Source organism: Lepeophtheirus salmonis, chromosome 13 (genome assembly GCF_016086655.4).
Source record: "Lepeophtheirus salmonis chromosome 13, UVic_Lsal_1.4, whole genome shotgun sequence".
In the NCBI taxonomy this organism is placed as follows: Eukaryota; Metazoa; Arthropoda; class Copepoda; order Siphonostomatoida; family Caligidae; genus Lepeophtheirus; species Lepeophtheirus salmonis.
The window spans coordinates 38748566-38774004 of NC_052143.2; the positions used below are offsets into that span (position 1 = coordinate 38748566).

The window sequence follows — 25439 nt, forward strand, 5'->3', positions numbered from 1 at the left end:
TTTTGATGCTCTTAATAGGGAGTAAAAAAATTTTTTATTAGTATATTTATTGTCTAATTTTATGATTTTGACATTTACTTTATTATTAATAATTAGTTAGATCTCATCGGTAGAGATATATCTATCCTGTGCACAATTGTATATAGCAACTTCCACACGAAGAAGAGGGGTGATTATCTTTTGATTAAACTCCACGTCTCGTTTGTGTATTGCAACCTAAAGTTATGACATATTTAACTGAATTCCGATGTCAGAACAAGAAAATATTATTTGGATCAATCTATTATTTCAATATTATGTACTTATAATTTATTATTATTAATAGTTATATGATTTTAATTGTTTAATTTTGTATATTTAACTTAAATGTTTAATGGTTTATTTTTTAGTATGTAGATTATATTTAATTAAAGCCTTCTTTTTTAAGCTTTGAGCTTCAAATATATTTCAAATACTCTACTTTGTCGTTTCATTAGCTATTATTCTGAGAATAAGGTTCATAATGAATTACAATTTTATGGAGTGTGACGTTTTCAAATCTACTGTAACGGATAAAAAACGTCGAAGTCAATTATACGTAGTATATCTTCATTAAACATTTTGCTAATAAATACATTAGTTATACCCTCAAAAATCATAATAAAGCAGGCAGATGATAATCACATCAGTATTTTAAACAATGATACCATATGTCTTTTTTCCCCCCTCCTCCTCGCACGCGTTTTTCTCTACAAAATTATCAACTATGATTATAATACAGTATCGAATAATATACTGTGTAGATTTTAATAATATGCTGTTTATTTTAAAAATGGTGAAGAAATAATAAGAAACTAATAGTCTGCGGGTATATAAGATATACATAACAGTTGGTATGATTGACTTATTTGGCTAACTACCATATGATTTGTGGCCTTTTTTGGTTCTTTTTCGGGAAAGGCTGCGTGATACAATAAGAATAACGACGTGCTAGAGTCAAAAAGAGAAAAGGTCATGTATTCTCTGTTTCCCTAAGCAACCCCAGCAGCTACGTAAAACTCCGTGTTACTACATTTCCCTATTCTTACATATTTTTCGTAACATTTCTTACATTTTAGTTTATATATTTTATACAGAACCTATATATTATATACCGGGCCAAGCGTTATTATTTACCCATTTTAACATACAAAGTATTGAAGTCCTTGGGGAATTAGGAAAAAAGTTTATTAACTATTAATTGTGTAGTGTAAGTACAATAGAGTACCCAGATGAAGTCGTATAAAAGTGCACATTAAAAGGGTGAATTTGACATATCTAAAGGTTAAAAAAATAGTTTTGGTTTTACTCTAAGTCTTTTCAAAACTCGACACGGTCATTTTAAAGATTTGGTCTAATATCACTGTGAGGTTGCTAATTATCTTAGCACAACAGCCCTTCCAAAGATTATTAATTAAGTATTATTTAATCAAAACTTTATGTAATTTAAATATTTTATTGGCAATCCACTATGTCTTTGTATACTTGCCATCAAAATTACATTTCCTAAATTTACATGGAAGTTTATTGAACGATTTCACCTTATTCAGAATACTAGAATGCCTTTTCTTCTGTCCAATTTCCTGTTTTGAAACCCTTGAAGTCAGGCAACTAGTATTTCCACACTTTGAGAATAATTAGAGATTTCATTTAATTCTAAATCTCGCTTTCCTTGAGCTCTAAGTATTCGTTCTTCTTTGAATATTTTCTTAGAAGGGGAGGTGACGAAATTTCTCTGGGATTAAGTTTTTCCGAATCCAACATGTCAAAATAATTTAATGTCATTTAGTTCATATTACCCTTTGGTACTTAGAATTTTCTAATATATTTTGTCTTTGACTACTTTTCTGACTCCCAATCTGTATTTTAGAGCTCGTTTTTTTTTTTCTTATTTCTAAGTTAGAATCATACATGCCTGTCAACAAAATTGCCTCAGAATGAACAAGCTATAAGTAATTTTCAAAGACCTTTTTGAAGGCAATTCTTGAGAAATATCCCTAGCAAGCAATAGCTGCTCGAATAAAAGCATGGAACCACTCTCCACGTGATGTCTTTTTCGAATAGAAAAACACATAGGAGTGTATAGATTTAATACAATTTCTATAAGATGTTTCAAATTGAAGTACCAATTAGGGGCATTACTAATTGATGTGTCACTATATTCCTCGTTTGGTAGTTTAGATGGGGAATAAAAGGCTAAGAATATTCGCTACGGTAGTGTTCCAATGAGCTAAGCTAAGTTTTCCAGGTTTGTGAGTCAAAATTGATTAATCTCCTTTGATTGACCCATCCTAGACCAAATGGCAAATAAGATATTGTTTCTATAATATAATCAATCATAGTTACTTTTCCATCAACAGCTTCAAACATTTTGCATTCTTCTCGTGGTTTTAGCTTGAATCCATCTTTTGAAGAAATTATTTTGCCAATGAATCCTGTATAATTTTCTGGTCCTTCAGCTTTAACATCAATTTCTTCAAATAAGTGCCTGAAGGGCAACTCATTTTTGTGTAATAAAAAAATAATGGCTTGTAGAGTTCGTTGGAATTCTAATTCGACAAATCTAATATCCTATTTCTCAGGACTAGTGTTCACTCCACACACATCAGTTAATATTTCATTTAACGATTTTTAGATTTAACTTTTTAAGCTTCATTACTGATTTCGTTTGCAATTGAAATTCCCTTTCCATTCGTATCATGAAATGGTCGACATAGGGGACTCCAGAATACTTTACTATTGTGTATTTGTCCAGAGTTTTAAATCAGAATAGCTTTGTACTGACTTTTCTTTCCATCAAAGCCAAAAAATAGTACGAGTGTATATAATACCTATATTTATAATAAAAATGGAGTGTAACAAATCTCCTCCATAGTCTTGGAATCAGAATAAATGATTTGAACTGAATATTGAAACTAATAATATATTAAAAGCATGCTAATGAATTGAACAACATGCTAGATTATGACATTTAATGAAATATAATTAAAATCTCATGATTTATAATAGAAATATATCTTAACAACCATTTATCGAACATGTTTACTTTTTGTGTAAAAAATCTCAATATTGAAATTATCTATAACTGTAAGCATTAGGCAACGTGGGTTTTATATTGATTTGATAAACAAAAGACAGACATTCAATTGTATATGAACAGGGTGTTTAGATAACTTAAAATTTTAGTTAGTTATCGGCAGTGTAACATGACTCCTACGTGACAATCATCCTCATTCTCCCCTATCTGACTATGTCGATGTGAGAAGGCAACTTAATCATTGTTAAATGGTCTGATAAATCACCAAATAACCAATGATATCGGAAGGTTTTGGTTCCTAATCTTTTTTTCAATTTAGTATGAACTACACGAATTACTTCTTTCTTGAGACATTTTCAGAGTTTATGATTGAGTTTTTGAAACTGTGCGAAATATTGATTTGTTTTGATGACTGTTTCTTACTTTTCTCCTAAGGGAATTTGTTCCGGGGATATCAAAAAGTATTTATTCTCACAACCTCACACTAAATCTTTAAAATGATCGTGGCGAGTTTTGGAAAGACTCCGATTGAAATCAAAATTGTTTTTGTAATCCTTAGGTATGCCAAATCTACCCTTTAAATGCGCACCTTCATTCTATTTCATTTTAAATATAGCGGGCACTCTATATTGTAGAAAGGATATTCTTCTTTCCTTTCGTTAGTATGTGTTGAATACTAAGAATATATTTGTGTTCATTATAATTATATCATTGTCTAATTCATCTACGTTCCTCCTCGTTTCTCTCGGTCGTCCTGAATTCCTCTTTCATATCGAGTATGTCTAACACACCTCCTCAAGACACAACAAATTGAAACCCAAAAAGTATGTTTTAGTAAATGTACCCCCCTTCAGAATTAATGGTGAGCTCCAGGCGGTGCGGGAGCTACTGCAGACTCTCTAGATAAACTCGGCGCTCGTTGAGGCCCAGGCCATGTTGACAGAGGTCTTTAGGGCCTGGGTGCTGTTGTGGCGTCTCCTACAGGCCTTGCACTCCACGTGCACCTAGATGAAATAGTCTAGAGGGTTGAGGTCTGGGCTCTATCTCGTCCAGAAATCCTTTGTGCAGAAGTGCATGTTGGCATGGACCCACTCTTGGATTTTCTTTGTGGTGTGTGAAGGTGCTCCATCTTGTTGGGAAATCCAGGGAGAATTGTCGACGATGGAATTGATCCATGGGATAACATTGGATCCTGAATTTTGACGTACTCATCAGCTTGTATCCTAAATAAATCCACACGGAATTAATGGTCTTCCTTTTGGATGCAACCAGGCCTAACATCATCACTGAAACAAGGTGTTTGTCAGTGGAGACATATCAGTGCTTCTCTGCTACATCCCCAAATGTCACTATTCGATCATTCTGCCAGTTGAAAACAGGATCAACTGTAAAGGTCTTCTCATCAGAAACCATTACCATGAGTCTACAGGTTCCCTTAAGGTGGCTAACGATCTTTTTTGTACGCTTCACTCAATTGGTTCTCTGCTGTTCTGTTATCAGAGACCGCGGAATGAGCCTTATAGACTTTCCTCTTTTTTTCTTTTTTTTCTTTTTTTAGCTCTGGACACAGTTGATGGGGACTTGCTCATTTTCCTTTGCCATTTCTACAATTGAAGAATTCGTCCTTTTATTGAAGGCCGACTTCAGGTGGTTGAAGGAAACCGAGGATTTCCTGGCTGCTCCTGAATAATTTCTGAGATCCTCCCTGGACATCAACCACATGGATACATTATAAATTAATTGTCTTCCTCGAGGCCCCAGTCAGCTCCCAAATGGCCTTAGGGACACTCCCTTACGGAGGAGCACTGCAATCTAAATCCTCTTCTCGTTCTTTGTGCTTATGATAGGGACTGAGACATTGTCTTTCTGAGCAATCGAAAGCTAATTATGTGTTCTACAATAATGCTTATCAGAACATTTTAAAAAAAATTACTCTCAACCTCTAAAAATTTTGCCTAATAGAAATGAGTAAATAATAACGGTTGGCCCGGTATATAAAACCGGAGCAGTTTAGTAACAAGGTCTGGAGATCAAAAACTTCCGTAAGCATCATAGTTTATAGCCCACCTTTTCAGTACCTTCCTGAATGTTATCTGCGATTACTGATTATATAATTATAACTAGGAAAGGGACTGTTGTTCAGAAAAAGATTAGCTTAAGGAAATTAGAAAAATAACAATTGGTAAAGTTCAAATATGTATATAAATGTCCCATCAAAAAGCTATAAAACAAAAAGGCATCTATGATTGAAAGTTTATAATTCATCAGATGTACAGGAAAAAAAAGTGATCATATCAAGTATTTAGGGTTCCCTCGTAAAACTGGAGAAAGAGGATATTAAATTCCCTGATAGGAATAAAGGATGTCAGAAAGTGTACTGCACTTTCAAATCGTTGCTGGAATAATTAAGTTTTTTATCCTATGCAAAGGATTGTGGTAAACTTTTTAATTACAATCTACATGCCTTCGTGGACTATTCCATTGTGGATATTTTAAAGTCCTTGGTAAAGCTAAAAAAAATTAGCACATATTAATACTAACGTTGCCAAAAGTATGTTTTTGTTCGGGATTTCCAAAAGGAACTGAGAAGTCTCATTGGAAACAAAGTTTTTAGATTTTGTTTTACTAAACTCTAAAGCTTTAATAGAAAACAGAATAACAAATAATGATATGTTACATCCTCAAGATCTCAGAGCAATTCTTATTGCTGCAGTAGCAAGATATGCTGCACTTTCCATTGATGTTCCATCTCTGGGGAATAATTCGTGGACTTTAGCTAATAAAGAAATTAAGTGCCTCCCATTAACCCAGAGATGCCAGTTAAAGGCTTTAAAAAGGATTCTAAGACAATCTAAAATTTCAATTTCAGCCTTGTTTTTGGTATTTCATCTGTTTTATCGTGAATGTTGTATTTTTGTACCTCCGATAGTATTGATTTTGTCCGTTATACGTATGATTTTTTTTTTTGTAAATTAACTAACATTGCTATGTAATCTTACCCGAAAGCTTTAAATTTAAACTAAAAAACTGTTAACTTGAGTATATTTCTTCTCTTACTACTATTATTTTCAATTTATTTTTTAAGATTCAATTTTTACGGACTTTTGCGATATAGATAAAAATTATCTATAAAATCAGTAAAAAGTATTAATATTCATTAATTATCAAATTGAACTCAGAAGTTTCTTTTCTGTAAGAGTAATTGTTTATTTTTGAAATCCAAATCATAAAACAAGATTATATTTAACGTACAAATATGAAAAATGATGATGGGAAACTAAAATACATAAGTAGTTTGTCTAGAGATTTTAGAAACATTAGGTTTTGATACTGTCTGCACTTTATAACTGTTATTTCTGTACTACTTCAGGATGAACAATAGCTCATAATATTCAAGAAATAGGGTTCAAAAAACAAAAATAAGGCAAGAGCAACTCCCTAAATGTTCTCAAGACAGAAGTAATATGTTGGGGTGTACTCGAAGCCATAAAATTAGCCATTGTTTTTAAAATATGTGATGCTTAAATATAATACCTTTTAGAGTGATAAGTAATATGTCATAGACTCGTCGCTATAAATAATTATAGCAATCTGGAGTGTATAAGATAAGATAATCGTTATATGTAAGACCTGGAGCAGAATTGAGCTTGAACAAACTTAAACATATGTACTTAATACAACATGCCAACTTGAGTAAACAATAAAATAAAAAGAGGGACGGAAATCCCAACCAGTAAAGCATGCCATATATAGAGCGAAAGCACAAAATCACATTCTATCCCCCTTCCCCCTAATAAACTATAAAATGTACAAAGTGAATTTCAATGTTTTGTCGTTGATTCGCATAATCCATAATGCATATTTTTTCAGTCACGCACAATAATTATTTAGATTTGCCTTGATGTTAACTCCTCACCATACCTTCGTCTTTACAGATAGCTTGGACACTATCCCCCCCCCCCAAGGACTTGTAGGAAGATGACTGAATAATAATCAACCATCTCCCATTATTGTATTTACATTATTGCCTTCCAACTTCCACTAATATCCCATCTACTTGGTCGAGGTCCGTGTTGGTTCTGGATAATCACACGGTCATGTATTCTCATGGGTTCCCTTCTCTTACATCCCGCCACTAAAGTTTCAGAAATCTGTATTCCCCCTCGTTTTTTCCTTTAGGTCCCACGCTACTTCCCAAATTGGCTCAACTTTGGATTTTTCTTTTTTGTGTTTTATTTTTCTTATTCTTATATGTGTGACTGAGGTAAACAGTCTTGCATATGTGTACCAAAAATTTATTCTGGCTTGGGGAAGTCTTATTTTAGGGTATGGCGTATTTCTACCATTTAAGATATTACTCAAAGTTCCATTTCAAACAATGTTGTCTTCCAGCATTACCTTGACTGTTTTAATTGTCACCTCTACAGAGGACGTGCTGTGGATGATCCCCCATTTTTTTTTAAATTCTGCCGTTTCATAGGATGCATATTATGTCCCAGGACCTCATATGTAGGAAAGAAACTCTCTTCAAGTTTGTTAACAATCCCTTTGCTCCTTCAGAATCAGATGAACTGGGCACCTTTTCCCATCCCGACAATCTATCTGCGACCAAAATGTACTTGTAACTTCCACTGTCACAAAAGTCGGCAACAATGGGTTCAAATGGTGTGCCTGGGGCATTCGAAAGTATTGGTGGACATCTAGTATATGAAGGAGCAATATAGTTGCATGAGTTACATACGTCCCTCTTACGCCTAATTTCGTTTGTAATTCCAGGCCAAAACACACATGATGACGCATGATATGTAATTGCTGATGTGCCCTGAGGAGCTGCGTGCAATATCTTAAATAATTCCTTGTGAAGTAGTTCTGGTACGATCACTTTGTTTGGAAGATTTTTCGGTCCGCTTTACAAGGGTGAACGGTTGATTTTCAGTGGTGAACGTGGGATATTTAAACAGGGCAAATGCTACAACATAGATTAAATCTTGCAAGAATATCGTCCAATGACCATTATTTTCTTCAGGCAAACATTGGGAAAAATAAAATGAAAAGGAAAAACTCTAGACGGAAAGTCAATGCCGACCTATTCATAAAGGAAGGAGTATAATGGAGTATAAAATGCACGGTGCAAGAATGAGAGAAAATTTTTGAACTATACAATTAAGTCAAACAATTTAAACCTCCTTAAATATTTTTAAAATAATAACGGATGAAGATAATGAACGAGATTATAATATACCATGAAACGGTTACATCGACAGAAAATAAATTATGTTCACAAGTCTTGATGTTCTTAACTCGCATGTATACGTGGTGATGTGTTTGAAAAAAATGAAGAAAAAAATGCATGTGTTCTTTATCATGATTAGAAGAAGAAGTTTTTCCTCTCTTTCCTTGACGCAAAGGTGTCAATCAAACTGTCCATGTCTTCATGGAGCACCTTGTCCACCATCACCCTGTCCATGTTCAAGAGGGTGAGGGAGGAGAGCCTCTCCTGGTCCATGGTAGTCCTCATGTGGTTTTGAGCCTTCTGAGACAGGAGAATGACCGCTCCGCCTCACAGCTGCTGATGGGCATTGAGGCCAGGATAACGATCACCTTGTATAGCTCCGGCATCAGGCGGAACACTCCCGAGCTTATTAACTCCGCAGCAATTTGTGACGAAACCATGTCTTCTGTGTCAATATCTGCCTAGAGAAACATAAATTTTAAACATATAATGCAAAATGAAACATTATAATATTAACCTTGAATTGCTGGAAGATTGCATGGTCTGACTGGAGCTGCTCGAGTTCAAGTCTGTAGGGATTGGCGACACGCTCAATGACACAGGTCTCCACTTCACTGTCATTGACGATTGCAATGAGATCCATTGTGATGTTTGTATCGTCGGTGGCAAATCTGCTCTCAAGCTCTAATACAATCTTATTGATTGCAACATCGAAATGTGTTTCACGGAAGTAGGATTCAGTTGTTCCTTTCCACTTTATTCTCCTTGGAATCTTCGCTCCTTGAATTCCAAATCAATTGAGTCCTCCTGGTCAAATACTGATTTCATCTCAGACAACTTCAACTCAGCAAGTTTCCAGATTGATTCAAAGATTTTCTCATTCTTAAGATCTTCAAGAGTCCTAATCACTAGGTTGACGTGTTTTCGGGCCTTTGTTAGGTCAACCTTTCTGCCTTAAAGTTCATCTGACAAGCTAGATGTGTGTCTGAGGAGTGTAACACAATGAGAAAACAATAAGTCAGGGAAAAAGATGCTGTTGAGCAGAAAGAAAAAGAAAATGTTGAACTCGACAATGTATCTATATCTTTTCTCAGTATTATAAGGGTCTTCATGATTCTGACCATCCCTAGAGATACAGCGTGTACAGCATCGTAGCAGAGACTCCAGCTAGCAGACTGGTTCTTCAGGGTCATCACCTTGGCATGCTCCTCATCTTTACTTGTTATCTTCACCCATTTTTGTAGATTGCTGACCTCTTTGGTGACCCTTCAATGAAGTTGTATAAAATTTGTACTGTCCCCATTGTATTTCTCAACAGAGTTATATCTGAGAGAAGATCCTACTACAAGATTGAGGACATGGGCGTAGCAGTGGATGTAGACACAGTGGGGCTGCTTCCTTCCACTCCTAGCGGCAAGACCCTTCTAAATGCCGGATATGTTGGAGGCACCGTCCGCAAAATTCAGGGAGAAAATGTACATTAAGGCCGAGATCCTATGACAGCCTCAACATGAAGCTTCTCAAACAAATATTTGCCGTCAGTCTGGGTAACTTTTACAAACTTGAGGAAGCTCTCTTTCTGATGCCTTCACTCGTCAGATATCTGTTATTTGAAGCTAGTAAGAAGAAGAAAAAAGGTTACAGTGACAGACTGAACTGCTCCGTGTTTGACATATCTGATGTCTCATCAACAATCACAGAGAACCAGTAGTCATCATCGCTGGCACAAGTCTTGACATCTTCAATTATATTTTCCGTCACTTTGGATATCAGGTGAAGTCCATTTGGCAAAACCTGCCCGGTTTTTTGCTGAACCAAATTTTTTACTTCAGCCTCCAGTTTATCTTTGAGAATATGATTGTCGTTGAACGCAGGGACAAAAGCTCCATTATTAGTTTCCTCGATTGTTTTCATTAGATTCCGTCAACTTTTCTCTTGTTTCGATTAATCGCCCCGTAATCACAATTTTGCTTTAAGAAGGAACCCAATAGTTTGAACTATAATTTCTTGGAAAATGTATTCCATGTTCAATTTTGAGAAAAATTATCTAGCTTCCTTTTGGGTGGACTTGCTACAAATATGTAATTTTATTATAATGACTCAGTACTATTATGAGTTGGTCATAAGTTACATATATATAATAGATTTTAATAATTAACTATGACTTAATTCATCTATATTTACATACCTATATGATTGGTGGACGGTTGAGTAAGGTTTTTTTTTTTCAAAAATCATCCGCTGAAGCGAATTCAAAGCGCAATACTGACGTACGGCCCTGCACGCATGTAATACAGATACTTCCAAATAGGTTTCAATTCCTATATCTCCTTGGAGAGATCGTTTTTCAGAACTCCATCCTCCATCATGATGAACAAAATACAAAAAAACGTTGTTCTGTATCAAAATAAATAAAGCAAAAAATAATTGCAGGTGATTCTTCCCAGCTTATGTTTTGTACAAAATTACTATTTCAACACCACAGTTACATCATCTTTGCTTTCCATTGGATTTCTTGACATTACGTCAGCAACTGAATTTGTAATACAAAGCATATGAAAAATATCAAACGTACTGTTTACTAGAAAGTCTAAACAAGTGAACATTTGGAATTTCATCCAGAATTGGATTCCCTAATGGCTTAAGGGATGACTTAAAATACAAAAAGAGTTTTAACTATAGTTTAGAACAGGGATGCCATTAAATTTTTCAACATAGCCCCAGATGTATATAGAATAAATCCAAGATTTTAAAAAATATATCCAAGGCTGCAAGAATATAAATATGATGATTTATTTTCTTATCCTTATTCATGAAATTTCTTTAAATTTTTGTAAATACTAGGATTTTGGGATACTTGAGTATCTAGTAACCTTGGCTATGCAATTATCACATTTTTATGAAAATTAAACATCTTCCATATTTGATTACATATCACTACTAAAAACTTTAATTTCAATCAATGCTTTATAGTAGTGAAGAGAAAAATAAAATGGTAGAAAAGATGTTTTGCTCTAAAAGTTCCTAAATATTTTCTGGTTGCTTTGATTATTTTGATCGATTTCTTACAGTTACTGGACTATTTGATTTTTAATAAAGAAACTCAACATTTTCTCGTACTCCGATATCATTATATATAGGAAAAATTAAGCCTATAATACTTTGACTTAAATTCAATATTAAGCATGCTCACTCTTGACAACACATAATAAAGAAATTGTTATTTATTAGTTTATTATATACGAAAATTCAAGATTATAAACATTTTCTAAACTAAAAGATGATATGTAAAACTCAAGATTTGATATTTTGTGGATGAACTAGCTCCCGAACGTTATTTGATTTAAAAGATTTTATATGGCCCTGATAGTATATTTCAAAATTTATTATGACAATCAATTGAGGCTACATTAAGTACAATTGGAAGATGAGGAGGACAGTGATTCCTTAATTCTAAGCCTACGATCAGTATTTATTGAAGCAGCTGGGAAGATGTTTCTGTATTCATAATTTCCTTGATGACTTCAATGTTGGATTGTTCTGTATTCATTATATTAGATTTTTATTTTTGACGGAAGATTTTTTTTTTTTTTTGCACTCCTGTCTAATATAAATTATACATAACTATCAACATTTAAGACGGAATGAAGTAAAAATACGCAGTTGAAAAGAGGAAGAATGGATGGACGTACTGAAGTTGACTTTTGAGTTCCTTTATTTTTGCAATTTCAAGAAACGAATGACGATAATTTGGATCTTATTGGGTAATACTTGTTCTTAATCATCCCTTTAATGTGATGAGTTTTTTATTAGAAACTCAATTAAATATATATTACTTGTGAGTCATCGATCTTTGCTGAATCAAAGAAAAAACATAATACGGAATATAGTTTATGATTATTGAGTATTCAAATTTCCTTATGTATGTAAAGTCTTGAAAGTAATTCGATAAATGTGTGCAATAGGATAAATTATACGGAGATTTCGTTTGTGTCCATAACTTTCACCTCAATGTGTTATACTCATTACACAGTTTTGAATTTTTGAACATAAAATAATTTATTTGAAATAAAAAACATGAGGATCGAGATAACAGTCATTCAACTATTTATTAATGTTTTTACAAATGATTTTTTTAAACAACTGTCTTGAATTTTTATTAATGCAAAATTTACAACATTTTCGGTATTTTTTATTTAAATATCGTTTATATAAGGAACACCCAATACATTTGAAGCGCCTTTCTTTAATTCTTGATGATGATGAGGTAGGAAAAGGACTTGAGGAAGGAACTTGATTATAATAATCTTATAATATAATTCTTATATAAAAAAATATTCATTTTTTTCCCAATTGATTAAAGTTATATATTGATTTTTTGCGAACCATTTATCTACATCTTTGTTTTGAAATTTTGGAGCCATATTTTTAATAGAGCTCATTTTTGGTTTCAACATGAAAATCTTGATACCTTCCAGGAGCCACATTTTATTGTTAAGGGTTTTCATGTTCAATGGACTGGTTAATAATCTGATTTTCCTCAAAGTAAACTGGGAAAACAAAATAATAAACACAATTAAAGAAATCCAAGGGTAGATTTTTAAAGGACATTCTCATCTAGTTTATTAACAAAAAGTGATTGGTACACATGCTTGATATTCTCCCCCTCAATAAAGAGCCATATCACCGCCATCATCCTGCCTTCCTTTTCAGCCCATTCAAAAAAATTGTACCCCGAACACACATTTCGGTGAATTTTGGAAAATGATAATTTCGGCTGATCCCTCCAAAATGTTCGGGTTACAATGGGGGGGTTGTTTTTCACAGGATTTTGAGGTTTTTCATTTACAATTAGGAATTGCATCCCATTTTGCAAAAATGGGCTAACAAAATGCCCTTCCTAACATTCGAAGTGTCAATTCATGATGAAAAGCTCGAATATCTTCAAATATCGGCCGGTGGTGAAAATGTTGTCGGAAATAATTTTTAACGTTTGGAAACTTAATTATAATGGTGCCTAAAATCGTATAAATAATTATATGATAGTGTATAATACAGGGATAATAATATTGTTTCTCTGGGAGTAAAGCTAGATAGGATCAACACGCTTCATTTTTATGCAACTCCGTTATAATAAATATTGACAAATATCAGAGGTTATGAATATAGGCAATTATATTCAAAAGACCATAATGGGGTCAATTGCAGTCACATTAATTAATGGAAGGCTCTAAATTAAAGCTAATATTCTTGAGTATCTTATCCCATCCGTCAAATTTGAACAGAAATCCCATAATGGAACAAATATGACTATAAACTATTTGCTCGTTAATATTTATTAAGTAAATAAATGAAAGTGGAATTTCTCCATAGGACCATAACTTTCATAATATGGTGTGTGGCAACGAGCGTGTATATACTTGTATCAAATGTTATAGACTTATAGTAAACTTATGTTGACAAGTTCTCACTTTACTGGATTTGTTGCCATATCATGGGAAAATTAGTTTTTATCGTTCCCACAAAACTTTACTCTATTAGATTTATTTTTTCCACAGTTCAAAAATGAACGAATAAACGTAAGAACGGAAAAGGGGTGAACGGGTCCAAGCCTTCCTAAAAAAGTACATATTATACGGAGATTATTAGACAAGAGAAAGAGTTTTCAATAACAATACTTCATTGGGGGTACAATCTTACACTCCCTAAATATACTAAGGGATTAAAATTTACAATAGGTATTTAGTCTGATAAGTAAGAATGATAGGTAAAAGGCTCATTAATGATTAAAAATATTCCTTACGCCATCTTAATAAAAATAAATGAAACAATAATGATACGTCATTGTGAAGGATTCTCTATTGGAAATCCATGAGGCCCAGGATATACTAGCTGGATGTCGGAAGAGATTAAAAGAGAAGGAAATATTGTTTTTAATATTCGTATTTCCAATTATTTTGTATTGTTACTAGGATGTACCCGTTCGTTAATCCTCTTCATAATTCCCTGTTTTAATTTGTATTTAAAATATGTACGTTCTCCATTTTTCTTATTAAATTTTCTGGTGCATTTTCGAAAATATAACCCCTACTTTAAAAAACTAAAAGGCACGGGGAATCAATCTTGTTTTATGAAAAAAATCAACTTATTAGCAAAGAAAAAAAACCCAACTAACTAGCCCTCCAGAGCTCAGGAATCTGGTCTGATCAGAATTAAACATGGCCTTAAGTAAGAGATTTAGAATTTGAAACAACTTTTATCTTATGTGACATAAGATAAAAGTTGTTTCAAATAAGTTTCATAAGTTATGTGTAAAGTCTGTATTTGTCTCCGTTTGTGGAATAAATACCCCGGTTATGTGTTTTTATTAGCGGACAAACACCTACTATAATATTATATTATAATTTATAGTATAGTAGATATCTGAATGTCAGTAAATTAATATTGTTATTTAAAAAATATATATGTAGTTGACCCAACTAGCGTATGTCAATATCAACCCTTAGATATTCTATGACTTTTAACACTAATATATAACAGAATATTCAACTGATTGACTTCATTTAACTCTTAAATTAATTAAAAATAATTATATTTTCATAAAATATAGCAATATTTTGATAACTTGAATTTCAAAAGAAAATTGTTAACAAGGATTGAAATATAAATATTTTCCCCTTTTCCCTTAATTATAGGCTATTCCAAGGAAGTCATAATAATCAGTAAGATCAGTATAAGAATCGATTTACGTAAAAGATAAAAATGCGGAGACATTTTCTTTCTTTTCTTCAAGTTTTAATTTCATTCGATTTTTGTTCTTTTAGAAAATAAAATAAGACCCATTTTATTTCAAAGGAGGAGTCCGTCCCGGACTAGCTGCATGTCAGGATTTGAACAACCTTCCAACGGTTTTTATATATTGTTCATACTTATTATAATAAATTGTGATACACACAATGACGTGCCATACACATTATCAATAATATACCTATATAAATATAAACTTAAGTCTTAAACTCTTAGCATATTAATATTATTAGATCGTAAATGAGAGAAGGGAAAAAGAAGAGAAAGGAATGAAATCCCACTAAAGCTACAAAGGAAACATGATCCAATCAAATTCCTTGAATAACAAAGAAAAAGGAGGAAGAGCCAATGAATAAAGTTTGTAAGTGAGGTGAATTCCATTATTTTTCTATTTTAAGTATTGTATAACTCTTATGATTATAGAAGTAGTGTTGAATATTGAATTGAAGTATTATAATATATAATAATACTATGTATTGTTGAAACGTATATATAGAATAAAATTGAAAGTGTGGCCTCAACTTGAATAAATAATCTTCTTCGATATAATTGACTATGGGGGGATGGAAATTGGAAGTTTTTCGTTTCTCCGTCTATATTTTTTTCCCAGTAGCTTGTTTCCATTTATACCATAAGGTGTGAAGAGGTGGAATGTACAATCAATAGTCATTTCATTTGTGTTTTTTTTCTCTCTTCTAGGATAATTTGTTAGACGATTCCTTCCGACGTGTTCAATCCAAGATCTACCCTGCCGAAGAAGCATTGAATAGAATGAAATTGACTAGAATCAAGGAAGCACTTTCGGAACTGAATGAGAAGGAAAAGATCAACAAGCTAAAAAAGGAATTGGAGTTGATATCTGCTTCATCTACTGAGATGAATGAGAAATAATTAATAATATTAGAGACTTAGTTATTATCTTCAATGAAACTAATCTTTTTCTAGTCTATCTATCTTAATATAATCTATTTACTACATATACATACTTTAAAATGTCCTTCTAATTTTGGTATTTTATAAATTGAGATAGTCATAATGGCCCCAAGACATTGTCCTTTGGGGCTTTATGCCATGTGTCTTAGAGGCGTTGCATATCAAGTAGATAAAACAGCTAGGCGTTTATTTCTAGAGCATGGTTCCTTTGAGGACTGTAGGGAATCCATTCAGGTTTTCCAAAGTTTTCTATGTGATATACTCCCTACTACTGTTTTTGAAGACCTATGTGACATTCGAAATTTCGTAAATTCCTATGAGGATGAATCTTTCCGTTCATATTGTATTACAAGCTGGCTTCGTGATCCAAGAATCAAATTGTCAATTTACCTCTATCCTGGACTCAGTCGATTCACTGTTGATCCTGATGGTAATGAACTCCCACAAAATTTGATTGATGGAATGGATGAAATATTTTGGTGTCGGCATTTGTCTCGACTTAATAATCTTACCTCACTTCGCCTCAACATGATCACAACAGACGAAATACTTAGTGTTGTTGGAAGGCATTGTCCAAAATTGAAGCATGTTAACATTGTTTCCAAGATTCGTGAGAGTACAATTCGAACGACGCACTCTAATGTATCCACGTTTTGTTTAATGGTACACTATACTCTAATTATGCCAAATGTTAATATATCATACTCATTCATGAATATGTTCTTTTTCAGCTCTGTGTTTCGGATGTTGGTCTTTACGAGCTTGCCAAATGTAAGGATTTGCAAAGCATCATAATGAATAAGATTATTCCATCTCTAGTGGACAATACTAATGTAGTAGGCTCTGTTTCTGGAATAAGTATAAACGGTGTTCGCCATTTGGTCAAGTCCCTTCCTAAACTGGAGCACTTGAATTTTGGTTCAATGGGCCGTGTCATAGATGCTGGATTTGACCCTGATAAAAATTGGCCTCTTAAAATAAAATACTTTTGTGAAATGAATCCTGAATATGTCAATATACCCATGTTAGAGAAGTCCATTCCATATGTGGAGCACGTATCTCTGACTGCCCCCTTTTCTGTTGAGTTGGTTGGGGATACTGGAAGGGAGCTTGGAGAAATAGCACGTAGCAATGCTATTTTTGAATCACTTGCAGAGTCGAGTATTCTCAAGCCTAAAGTGTACGAGTTCCACAGCTTTCCATGTGCAGGGGAACGTTTCAAGAAATTTATTTTATGTAAAGGGAAACACATCGAAGAATTAACTCTCCGATCCATAGATCCAGTCTCTTTTAAAGAAATTTGCCTCATTGGTGAAGAGTGTCCCTATATTCGCTGTCTCACAATACGGGGTCTTCAAGGTGTTAGTAGTACGAGTGTTCATTGTGGAGTGGACTTTTATCATCGAGAGCGGAAAAGCACAGCCTACAGATTCAAACATATTACAACTCTAGTAATCTCTGGAAAGTCTTGGAACCCAAACCTCATACTTCCCTACATCCTTCGGAACGCTAAAAATGTGTCCAAAATTAGTCTTCTGAATACGGATTGCCGATACACCCTAGATGCAGCTTGGGAAAAGATATTAAAGGATAATCCTCTGAGTCAACTCAATACATTGATGCTCTATACAGGATGCTTTATATCATTCATTCTGTTAAAAAAAGTTTGCTATTGATCTTAAGTCCTTAGAAGTCATTAATTTTGTCTTATATTCAGACTTTGAAATCTCACATGTAGAAGCTCTTCGTCGGGAACTGAAGAAAAATAATTACAATATCAGATTACATTGTTTGGAATATGATGTGACTTAGAGTGATAATTAAATACATCTATATGAAAATTGTAAATTAGGAAAATTCATTGGTTTCCCCTAGATTCCTTCATTCAACTTTTTTTTTTCTTAGCTTCGATGCTTCAGTTATCATAAATTATTTTTTTTTATATAACTCCAATGATTTCTAATAAACTTGATGTGTTTGACACATGTTAAATAGCATTCATAATTACGTACTTTTTAGCACGGTTTTCGTTTTTCAAATGAGCTCCCGTTTGATACTTTTGTTATACTGGAGGAAACATAAGTCCTTGTGCATATTTTTATATCTAAATATAAGAGGGCTTCCAACGGTCTTAACTATATAATTTATTATGTACCATATATTTAAGAATTAATTTGTGGTGCCATAAATTTGAATAACAAATTAGAACAAAAAACTCAAAATCATAGGAAAAAATCGTCGGGCAGCTGGAGACCAATGAACATCTCCTACTTAAGGTAGACTGGATTATTGAAGGATGGCGGATGAGTATATAGGTAGCTATGCATATGATATTGTTTTGTCTGTTGATCGTGTTATTTCGATATGAAGGTCTTTCTCATATCGTTTCTTGCCGCGTTTTTCTCCTTAGAAATAAGTAAATATCCCTATTTTTGACCATCGACCTCTTTTTTTCCAACAACGAGACTAGCAGCATCACTTTTGATTTGTTATAGGATTTCATCTTATTTTACTACCATGATGACCATTGTCCATTCTGGGACTCATGATTATTCCTACCCAGTTTCATGATGATTGTCATGTAATTTGAGGCAATGGAGCTCTTCACATTGGCCAAAAGAGTCTCATTACGGACTGAACTTAGCAACCTTCTCGAGAATGACATCTAAAGACCTTTGTTTCCTGTATTATTATTGCAGAGAGCCCTGGAGTTGTCCATGCTTCTTTTCAACCTTTAGCAGGGCCTCTGCATACGCCCCAGTCGAGCCGCGCGATTACTTTATTTATAATTTCAATCTCCTTGTTTTTTCAGAGGCTTCCGCAGAATGTTTGTCCTAAAATAAGTAGGTGTAATATTATGTCGTCAATTTAATTAACTATACATCTATTAATAAATCAAGTAGAACTTCATCACTTTTGGTGATAGAATATTGTAGTGTTAGCAATATTGGTTTTAAGGAGTACATTGCAGACAAATGCTCGGAAGCCACTCACTACAGATTTTACTGGCTTGGACTCATTCACACTTTTTCTGTTCTTTCGTTAATTTTCAGTAAAGTTGCCATATGTCGTTCATTTATGAACTGTGGAAAAAAAACATGAAAGAATAAAGTTCTCACAAATATGGTAACAAATCTACTAAAGTCAGAGCTTGTCATTATAACACGTGCACTAGAGGGAGTACCCTATATTGGTCGAAGTTATTAAGCGTCGATGAACTTAGCTTTAAAAATAATGATAAGTATGTACTCCCCTATTTTTAAATTTAAATGTGTTGTGTTTTAACTACACACGCACGCTTGTTGCCAATCTCATTTAAGTCACATTTGTTATTTTTTAAATTGTATATACATATGTGGGCCGTCAAAACAAAACCAAGGTAGAATTAATTTAATAAAAATTGAGTTTCGATTACATTTAACAAATTATCGTCGATTTTTATCAACAAATTATTCTTATTAACTCTTTGGGTGACCCACTAACTTTAGTTAAAGTAACATGATTATCATAAAGTCTGAAGTCCTTATAACAGTAAAAAGTATATTAACTTTAGTTCAGAGTCACTTAAATTAGATCAGAAGTAAAGGAACCAAAAATAATCTGTGACATTATTTAAAAATTTCGAGACCTTATTAATTACACCCTACTTGGTCCTAACATCACATAATCTGAGACCAACCACAATGGGGCAACCAAAGAAATACTACCTTACATATTTACAAGCATTTCCACGAAAGTATTTGATTTACACTAAATTCATTATCGTGTTTTTAAATAAAATTCAAATTTATCAGTATAAAAATGAGCTCAAATTAGCAAAGAATATTACACTTAGTGACGTTTTTACTAGTGTTTCTATATATTTTGTTCAAAGATGGTTGAAAAAGCCTTATTTTAAAGCATTTTAATTCACATTATCATCATAGTTATATCAAATATCTGTCCAACATTTAGGTTGTTCGGCACTTAGAAAAAACTTATCGCTAAAACTGCCTCCATAAAGTCCTCTCAGGGACTTTATAGAGAAAGTGATTTCTTTGGTTGTCCCCCATAGTCAACTGTCCCCATAAAGTCTGGCTACCAACTACTCCATAGTTTAGTGATTTGCAAATGGTATGCTGTGAGACATTCCATAAAAAGTAATCAATTTACATAGTAATTGATAATTGTACACAAAAAAATAGATCCATAATTTTTCAATATAATTTAGTTATCTTGGGGAAAAAAGTCATAACGACTCCTCGGACGCTGTTCATTTCCTAATCAATCTCCTAGCATGAGGTTTTATAAATTGGTTATTGAATTGAAACTGAATTATTGAAATTCAAAATTGGGTTAAGCTTGATTTGAATCATTGTTATATTATTTTAAAAAAATGAAATAGGTAAATACTACAACACCAAAAATGCAGTCACCAACAGCCCTTTTCCTCGGATATAAAAAACTCTAATGCCCTCAAATTGACATCACAATTGTACAATACAGTGAAACTAATTTGTCACCTTTTCTTTGAGATATCGAGTGGTTCATTAAAATCTGAGCACTTAGAATGCTAACTTCAACAAGATATAATTTATTAATTAACAATAGAATTTCAACAAAATTAATTATATAAATAGATGTTTGCCGGAGCTCCCTTAATCATTAATTCATAATGACAATTATGGTTTCCAGGCGGTGAAAGGCCCTGCACCTGCTCCTGATGTAGTCCTCTGTCATGGCGTCCCAGTGCTGGCTGAGAGTAGCTTTGAGGGCCTCGGTGTTTAGATGATGGACGCTACAGGTCTTCCCCTTTACATGCACACAAAATGTGTAGTCAATGGGGTTGGCATCAGAGCTGTAGGGGTTCCAAAAATGTCAAACAAGAGTTGAAAAGAACTCAAAAGATCCTTGTAACGTAGGAGATGGGATGTCGAAAGTGGCCTCTCCACCATCACAAGGCTCTTTTTAACCACTTTTTGATAGCACTCTGGGCAGTCTGGACTGAAACCCTGAGATCTCTTGCATGGGCCCTAATGGAGATGAAGGGATTGACCTGAGTTATTCTCTTTACCTCTTCCGATTCCAGTTTGCTCTTTTTGACATAGCCCTTCATCCTCTCCAACGTTTTGGATTTGCTGATGGCAAAGACAGTAGTCCGGGAGGCGCACAACTGCTTGGAATGGATCACGTTCAAGTGCCATTTTCTCGACTTGTACTCAGTAAGTGTTGCAATTTAAATGGACCACCCGGTAATTACACTTCACATCCTGGAGGTTTTTTTAGTTAGGGAAGTCCCTGAAGAGTTTTTTGGAGTTAATTTATCCGATCTATAATAATACTGAAAAATGATCTATAATATATCTTAATCTACTATGATATTATGAAATTTAATATTTCAACATCATTATGTAGTTATATTTTTGCTATTTCTCTCTTTAATTAATATTTTTTAAGCTTTGCAACTTGCAAACAGGGTAGTCGTGACGGTACGATGTCAGATGTGTGATTGTGGTGTGTGTGTGTGTGGGGGGGGGATGTAACAAAAAAACCAACTTAAAAGCCCCTCTATGGAGTATCATAGTTAGTGATGAAAATCATGTGTACATAATTGAATCAATATGGTAACCCTGAAAAATTTGAAATATGTTTTGGAGAAAATACGCTACAATAAGCTATGGCAAGGGATTATACACAATTATAACTCCACAAGAAATCCGCTAGGTTACTCTCCATCTTTTAAGGACACAAACAAGTGTGTAATCAGGTTTTGAATATATTTAAGAAAGGAAGTTTACAAATCCGAAATTAAATAATAATGACAACAACCAAGGAAAAGAATATTCATTCTTCAGATTACCAATTCCAAAAATGGGACAGCCAAAAAATATACACATTTCCCCACTAATCATAGTCGGAAAACATACGATGTCACTCGGGTTTATTTTGTTATGTAGATAGGGACTTTAAAAAAATAGATATGAAGGTGTTTATGAAAAATAAATATACCTTTTTCTAGAAAATGACTTTTTTTGGAATATTTTTCTTTTCTAAAAAGAAGTTAACATGGATCCAGGCTAGGAAAAGAGACCCCAAAAAGTGCATTAAAAAAAGTAATTCGATTTAAAATTATTTATCAAAAGGGCCATTTGTTAGCTTTGGGAAATAAAAAGGCCGTAACAGTCCTGGTATCAACTGCCCCTGGCTACATCCTTTTTTCATCAATATGTTTTAAGGAAAAATTTGTCAACAAGTATTTGAGGCAGGGAGGGTATCAACCTCCCCCACAGGCTCAAGTTTACCCATAGTAGGATCTGATCAAATTTCATTATGTAATATACTCCCAATACAGCACTTTCTTGAATTTATATTGGATTTTGATAACATATGCCAGTTTTTGGATACTTTAGAGGTTGTTAAGTTATCCATATTTAAAAATTAACAGGACTTTCATAAAAATGGCATGGTATTAATGAAAAAATTATATACATCAATAGATGTTTGAGTGATTGACTTCAAATTTTCAAAGAAACTATATTTTTATGAAACATTCATGTTATTTGGAATTTCATTGGGTCACCAGGGGATACGCAGGATTTTATCCAACATTGTATTAAAATAGTTTATGTGTGATGTAGGTTCTGCTTAGAAAAACAATGATAAAACAGCATTTATTTCAAAAAACGGAGACAGATACAGACTTTAGACATAAATTAAAGTTCTTTAGAATTTTGAGTTACGTACGTGAAGCCAAGGTTAATATTTCTATTAACCTTGCGTAAAGCTATGTTTAATTATGATCAAGAACACAGGTTCAAACATTTGAAAAAATTGCTTAATATTTACCCAATCAGTATTTTCATTTGGTAAATTGTATGTTGCATTTTCAAGAGTGTCAAAAGGGGCTCCAGATTTGATAATATATACATCAAATGGACAGAAGCAACAAAAAATGTTGTATACAAGAAAGTTTTACAATAGAAATGTACCTGTTATATAATTATAGTTTATAGTAAAACGTTTTAATTTAGAATTTTAAGGTAAATAAGCAAAATATAAATAAAATCTTTTAATAACAAAATCTACAGATATCCACAAAAAATTAAAATATAAAATTTTTTCCAAAAAAATGTCAAAATCCATAGCTATTTTCAAAAAAAAAATCAAAAATTAAATTTCAAATATAAAATTAATTCTAGAAATCTAGCCATTTTTATGGATTTTCAGTAAATTTTATTTGGATTATCTTCACTGCTTATAATTAGGATTAAGGAGTTTTTAATGCTGGTATAAAGTTTTATTTATTCGTAAAGCTATTTGATGAAGTTTCATGAATGTTGGTCAATTTTATGTTGTAAAAATATCAACTTTGAGCCCCCAAAATGGTTAATCCTTCAAATATTATGCAACTTATGACGTCAGTAAAAATGCTCTATTATTTCTTGCCTTCCTAATTGCTAAGGGTGATAATTTTGGTAAGAATAGAAAAGCGTGCGAGGAGAAAAGAAGAATTACTTATGGCATCATTGATTAAATAATATGCATCTTCTTCTATCAATCATGAACGTTATCATTCCCGCCTTTATTATTCAATATTAATATAATAATATTAGATGGGGATAGTCGATAGAGAACTGAATAAAATCCCCAAAATGACGTCGCCTTCTGTCTGGATTTATGAAAATGGAGGCCCAGGAATTTGGAAAATACTTACCAGATGAGAAACAGATGGTTTGTCGGATTTGTCAATATAAATGTGCCTTTAGTCCCCTGTCTAGAATTACACGCCACTCATTATCCTCATCTCATAACAAAAGTATGGATCTATAAAATCAATTTAACGATGAATAAATCAAGTCAGACTTTAACTTTGATCTCACAACGATGCTTATTGCATGTAATATAACCTTATCCATTGCTAATCATCTACGTTCAAAAAATTTATGGAGAAATACAAGGGTAAACATATCCCTTCCCGAGGAACCATCATTAAATTAATGGAGGATGTTGTTACTGATGTCATTTATAGTAATACATATAAAAATGTTTTGAGTCATCCACACCAAATGACGATCAAGTTATCAGTAAAAAGTATTTACGAATATCGAAATGGAACTCTGAATTTTGTACTATCTCACAGTAAGTATTCAATTTTTTTTTAAATCTAACCATTCTATTCTATTTTAGCTAAACATATCAAGAATTATGATACACAACTCAGTAAAGGGCAAAAACAACTGCTTAAATGTTCACAACAACGGGGGTAGTAGCTTTGGATGGTTTGCAACTAGTTTGTCTGAGACTACTTACTTCGCTTTAAGACTTGGGTATGATAATTAGGTTTTCCAATATTACATAGTCAATAAATATTACTTTTTTATCACTTAAGGCTTAGCTATGGTTGATGGGCTCCAAGAAATGGTGTTCAGAAAACTCATAAAAGGTAAAAACAACTGTTTAAATGGTCACAACAACGAGGGTAGTTACATTGGGTGTTGCATTATAATGAACAATTGTGTATATCCTTCATGATAATAGTATGTTGTTATATAAGCATACCTATATAACGGGGAAAAATCTTTTTTGATGCTCTTAATAGGGAGTAATATCGCCGGACATTACTACATAATTAGCTTTTGCTCTAAATCTTTACGATGAATTTATTTCTAACATTTTTTTATTAGTATATTTATTGTCTAATTTTATGATTTTGACATTTACTTTATTATTAATAATTAGTTAGATCTCATCGGTAGAGATATATCAATCCTGTGCACAATTGTATATAGCAACTTCCACATGAAGAAGAGGAGGGATTATCTTTTTGATTAAACTCCACGTCTCGCTTGTGTATTGCAACCTAAAGTTATGTATGACATATTTAACTGAATTCCGATGTTAGAACAAGAAAAAATTATCTGGATCAATCTATTATTTCAATATTCTGTATTTATAATTTATTATTATTAATAGTTATATGATTTTAATTGTTTAATTTTGTATATTTAATTTAAATGTTTAATGGTTTTTTTTTTAGTATGTAGATTATATTTAATTAAAGCCATCTTTTTTAAACTTTGAGCTTCAAATATATTTCAAATACTCTACTTTGTCGTTTCATTAGCTATTATTCTGAGAATAAGGTTCATAATGAATTACAATTTCATGGAGTGTGACGTTTTCAAATCAACTGTAACGGATAAAAAACGTCGAAGTCAATTATACGTAGTATATCTTCATTAAATATTTTGCTAATAAATACATTCGTTATACCCTCAAAAATCATAATAAAGCAGGCAGATGATAATCACATCAGTATTTTAAACAATTCTCCTAGCATACGTTTTTCTCTACAATATCATCAACTATACTAATTGCAACGCTCATACCCCTATAATAGAAAATTATCTATTGTTGAAGTCATGCAGAAAA

The 25439-nt window shown here is 32.8% G+C and overlaps 1 protein-coding gene and 4 long non-coding RNA genes across 6 annotated transcripts; 3 read left to right on the plus strand and 2 right to left on the minus strand.

Moving 5' to 3' along the window:
- Nucleotides 1-8270: 8270 nt before the first annotated feature.
- LOC139906966 (uncharacterized) lies at nt 8271-9060 on the minus strand. Its single transcript, XR_011783243.1, has 2 exons — nt 8806-9060; nt 8271-8749 (listed from the first exon to the last, which is right to left on the minus strand). It is a non-coding gene; the product is annotated as an uncharacterized lncRNA (long non-coding RNA).
- Nucleotides 9061-11934: 2874 nt separating this feature from the next.
- LOC121127641 (uncharacterized) lies at nt 11935-15731 on the plus strand. Its single transcript, XR_011783093.1, has 3 exons — nt 11935-12052; nt 15329-15456; nt 15519-15731. It is a non-coding gene; the product is annotated as an uncharacterized lncRNA (long non-coding RNA).
- Nucleotides 15732-15794: 63 nt separating this feature from the next.
- Nucleotides 15795-18025, plus strand: LOC121127640 (uncharacterized). Its single transcript, XM_040723058.2, has 2 exons — nt 15795-16691; nt 16760-18025. Exons 1-2 carry the CDS (start codon nt 16131-16133, stop codon nt 17702-17704), a joined length of 1506 nt encoding a protein of 501 aa, XP_040578992.1. The 5' UTR covers nt 15795-16130; the 3' UTR covers nt 17705-18025.
- A 134-nt stretch (nt 18026-18159) lies between these two features.
- On the minus strand, nt 18160-19408 carry LOC139906914 (uncharacterized). Its single transcript, XR_011783094.1, has 2 exons — nt 18911-19408; nt 18160-18862 (listed from the first exon to the last, which is right to left on the minus strand). It is a non-coding gene; the product is annotated as an uncharacterized lncRNA (long non-coding RNA).
- Nucleotides 19409-21557: 2149 nt separating this feature from the next.
- On the plus strand, nt 21558-25178 carry LOC139907066 (uncharacterized). Of its 2 annotated transcripts, XR_011783382.1 has the most exons (4): nt 21558-24146; nt 24195-24334; nt 24397-24450; nt 24747-25174. It is a non-coding gene; the product is annotated as an uncharacterized lncRNA (long non-coding RNA). The 2 variants fall into 2 exon arrangements; XR_011783381.1 differs by having other exon boundaries at nt 21558-24334; nt 24747-25178.
- Nucleotides 25179-25439: the final 261 nt, after the last annotated feature.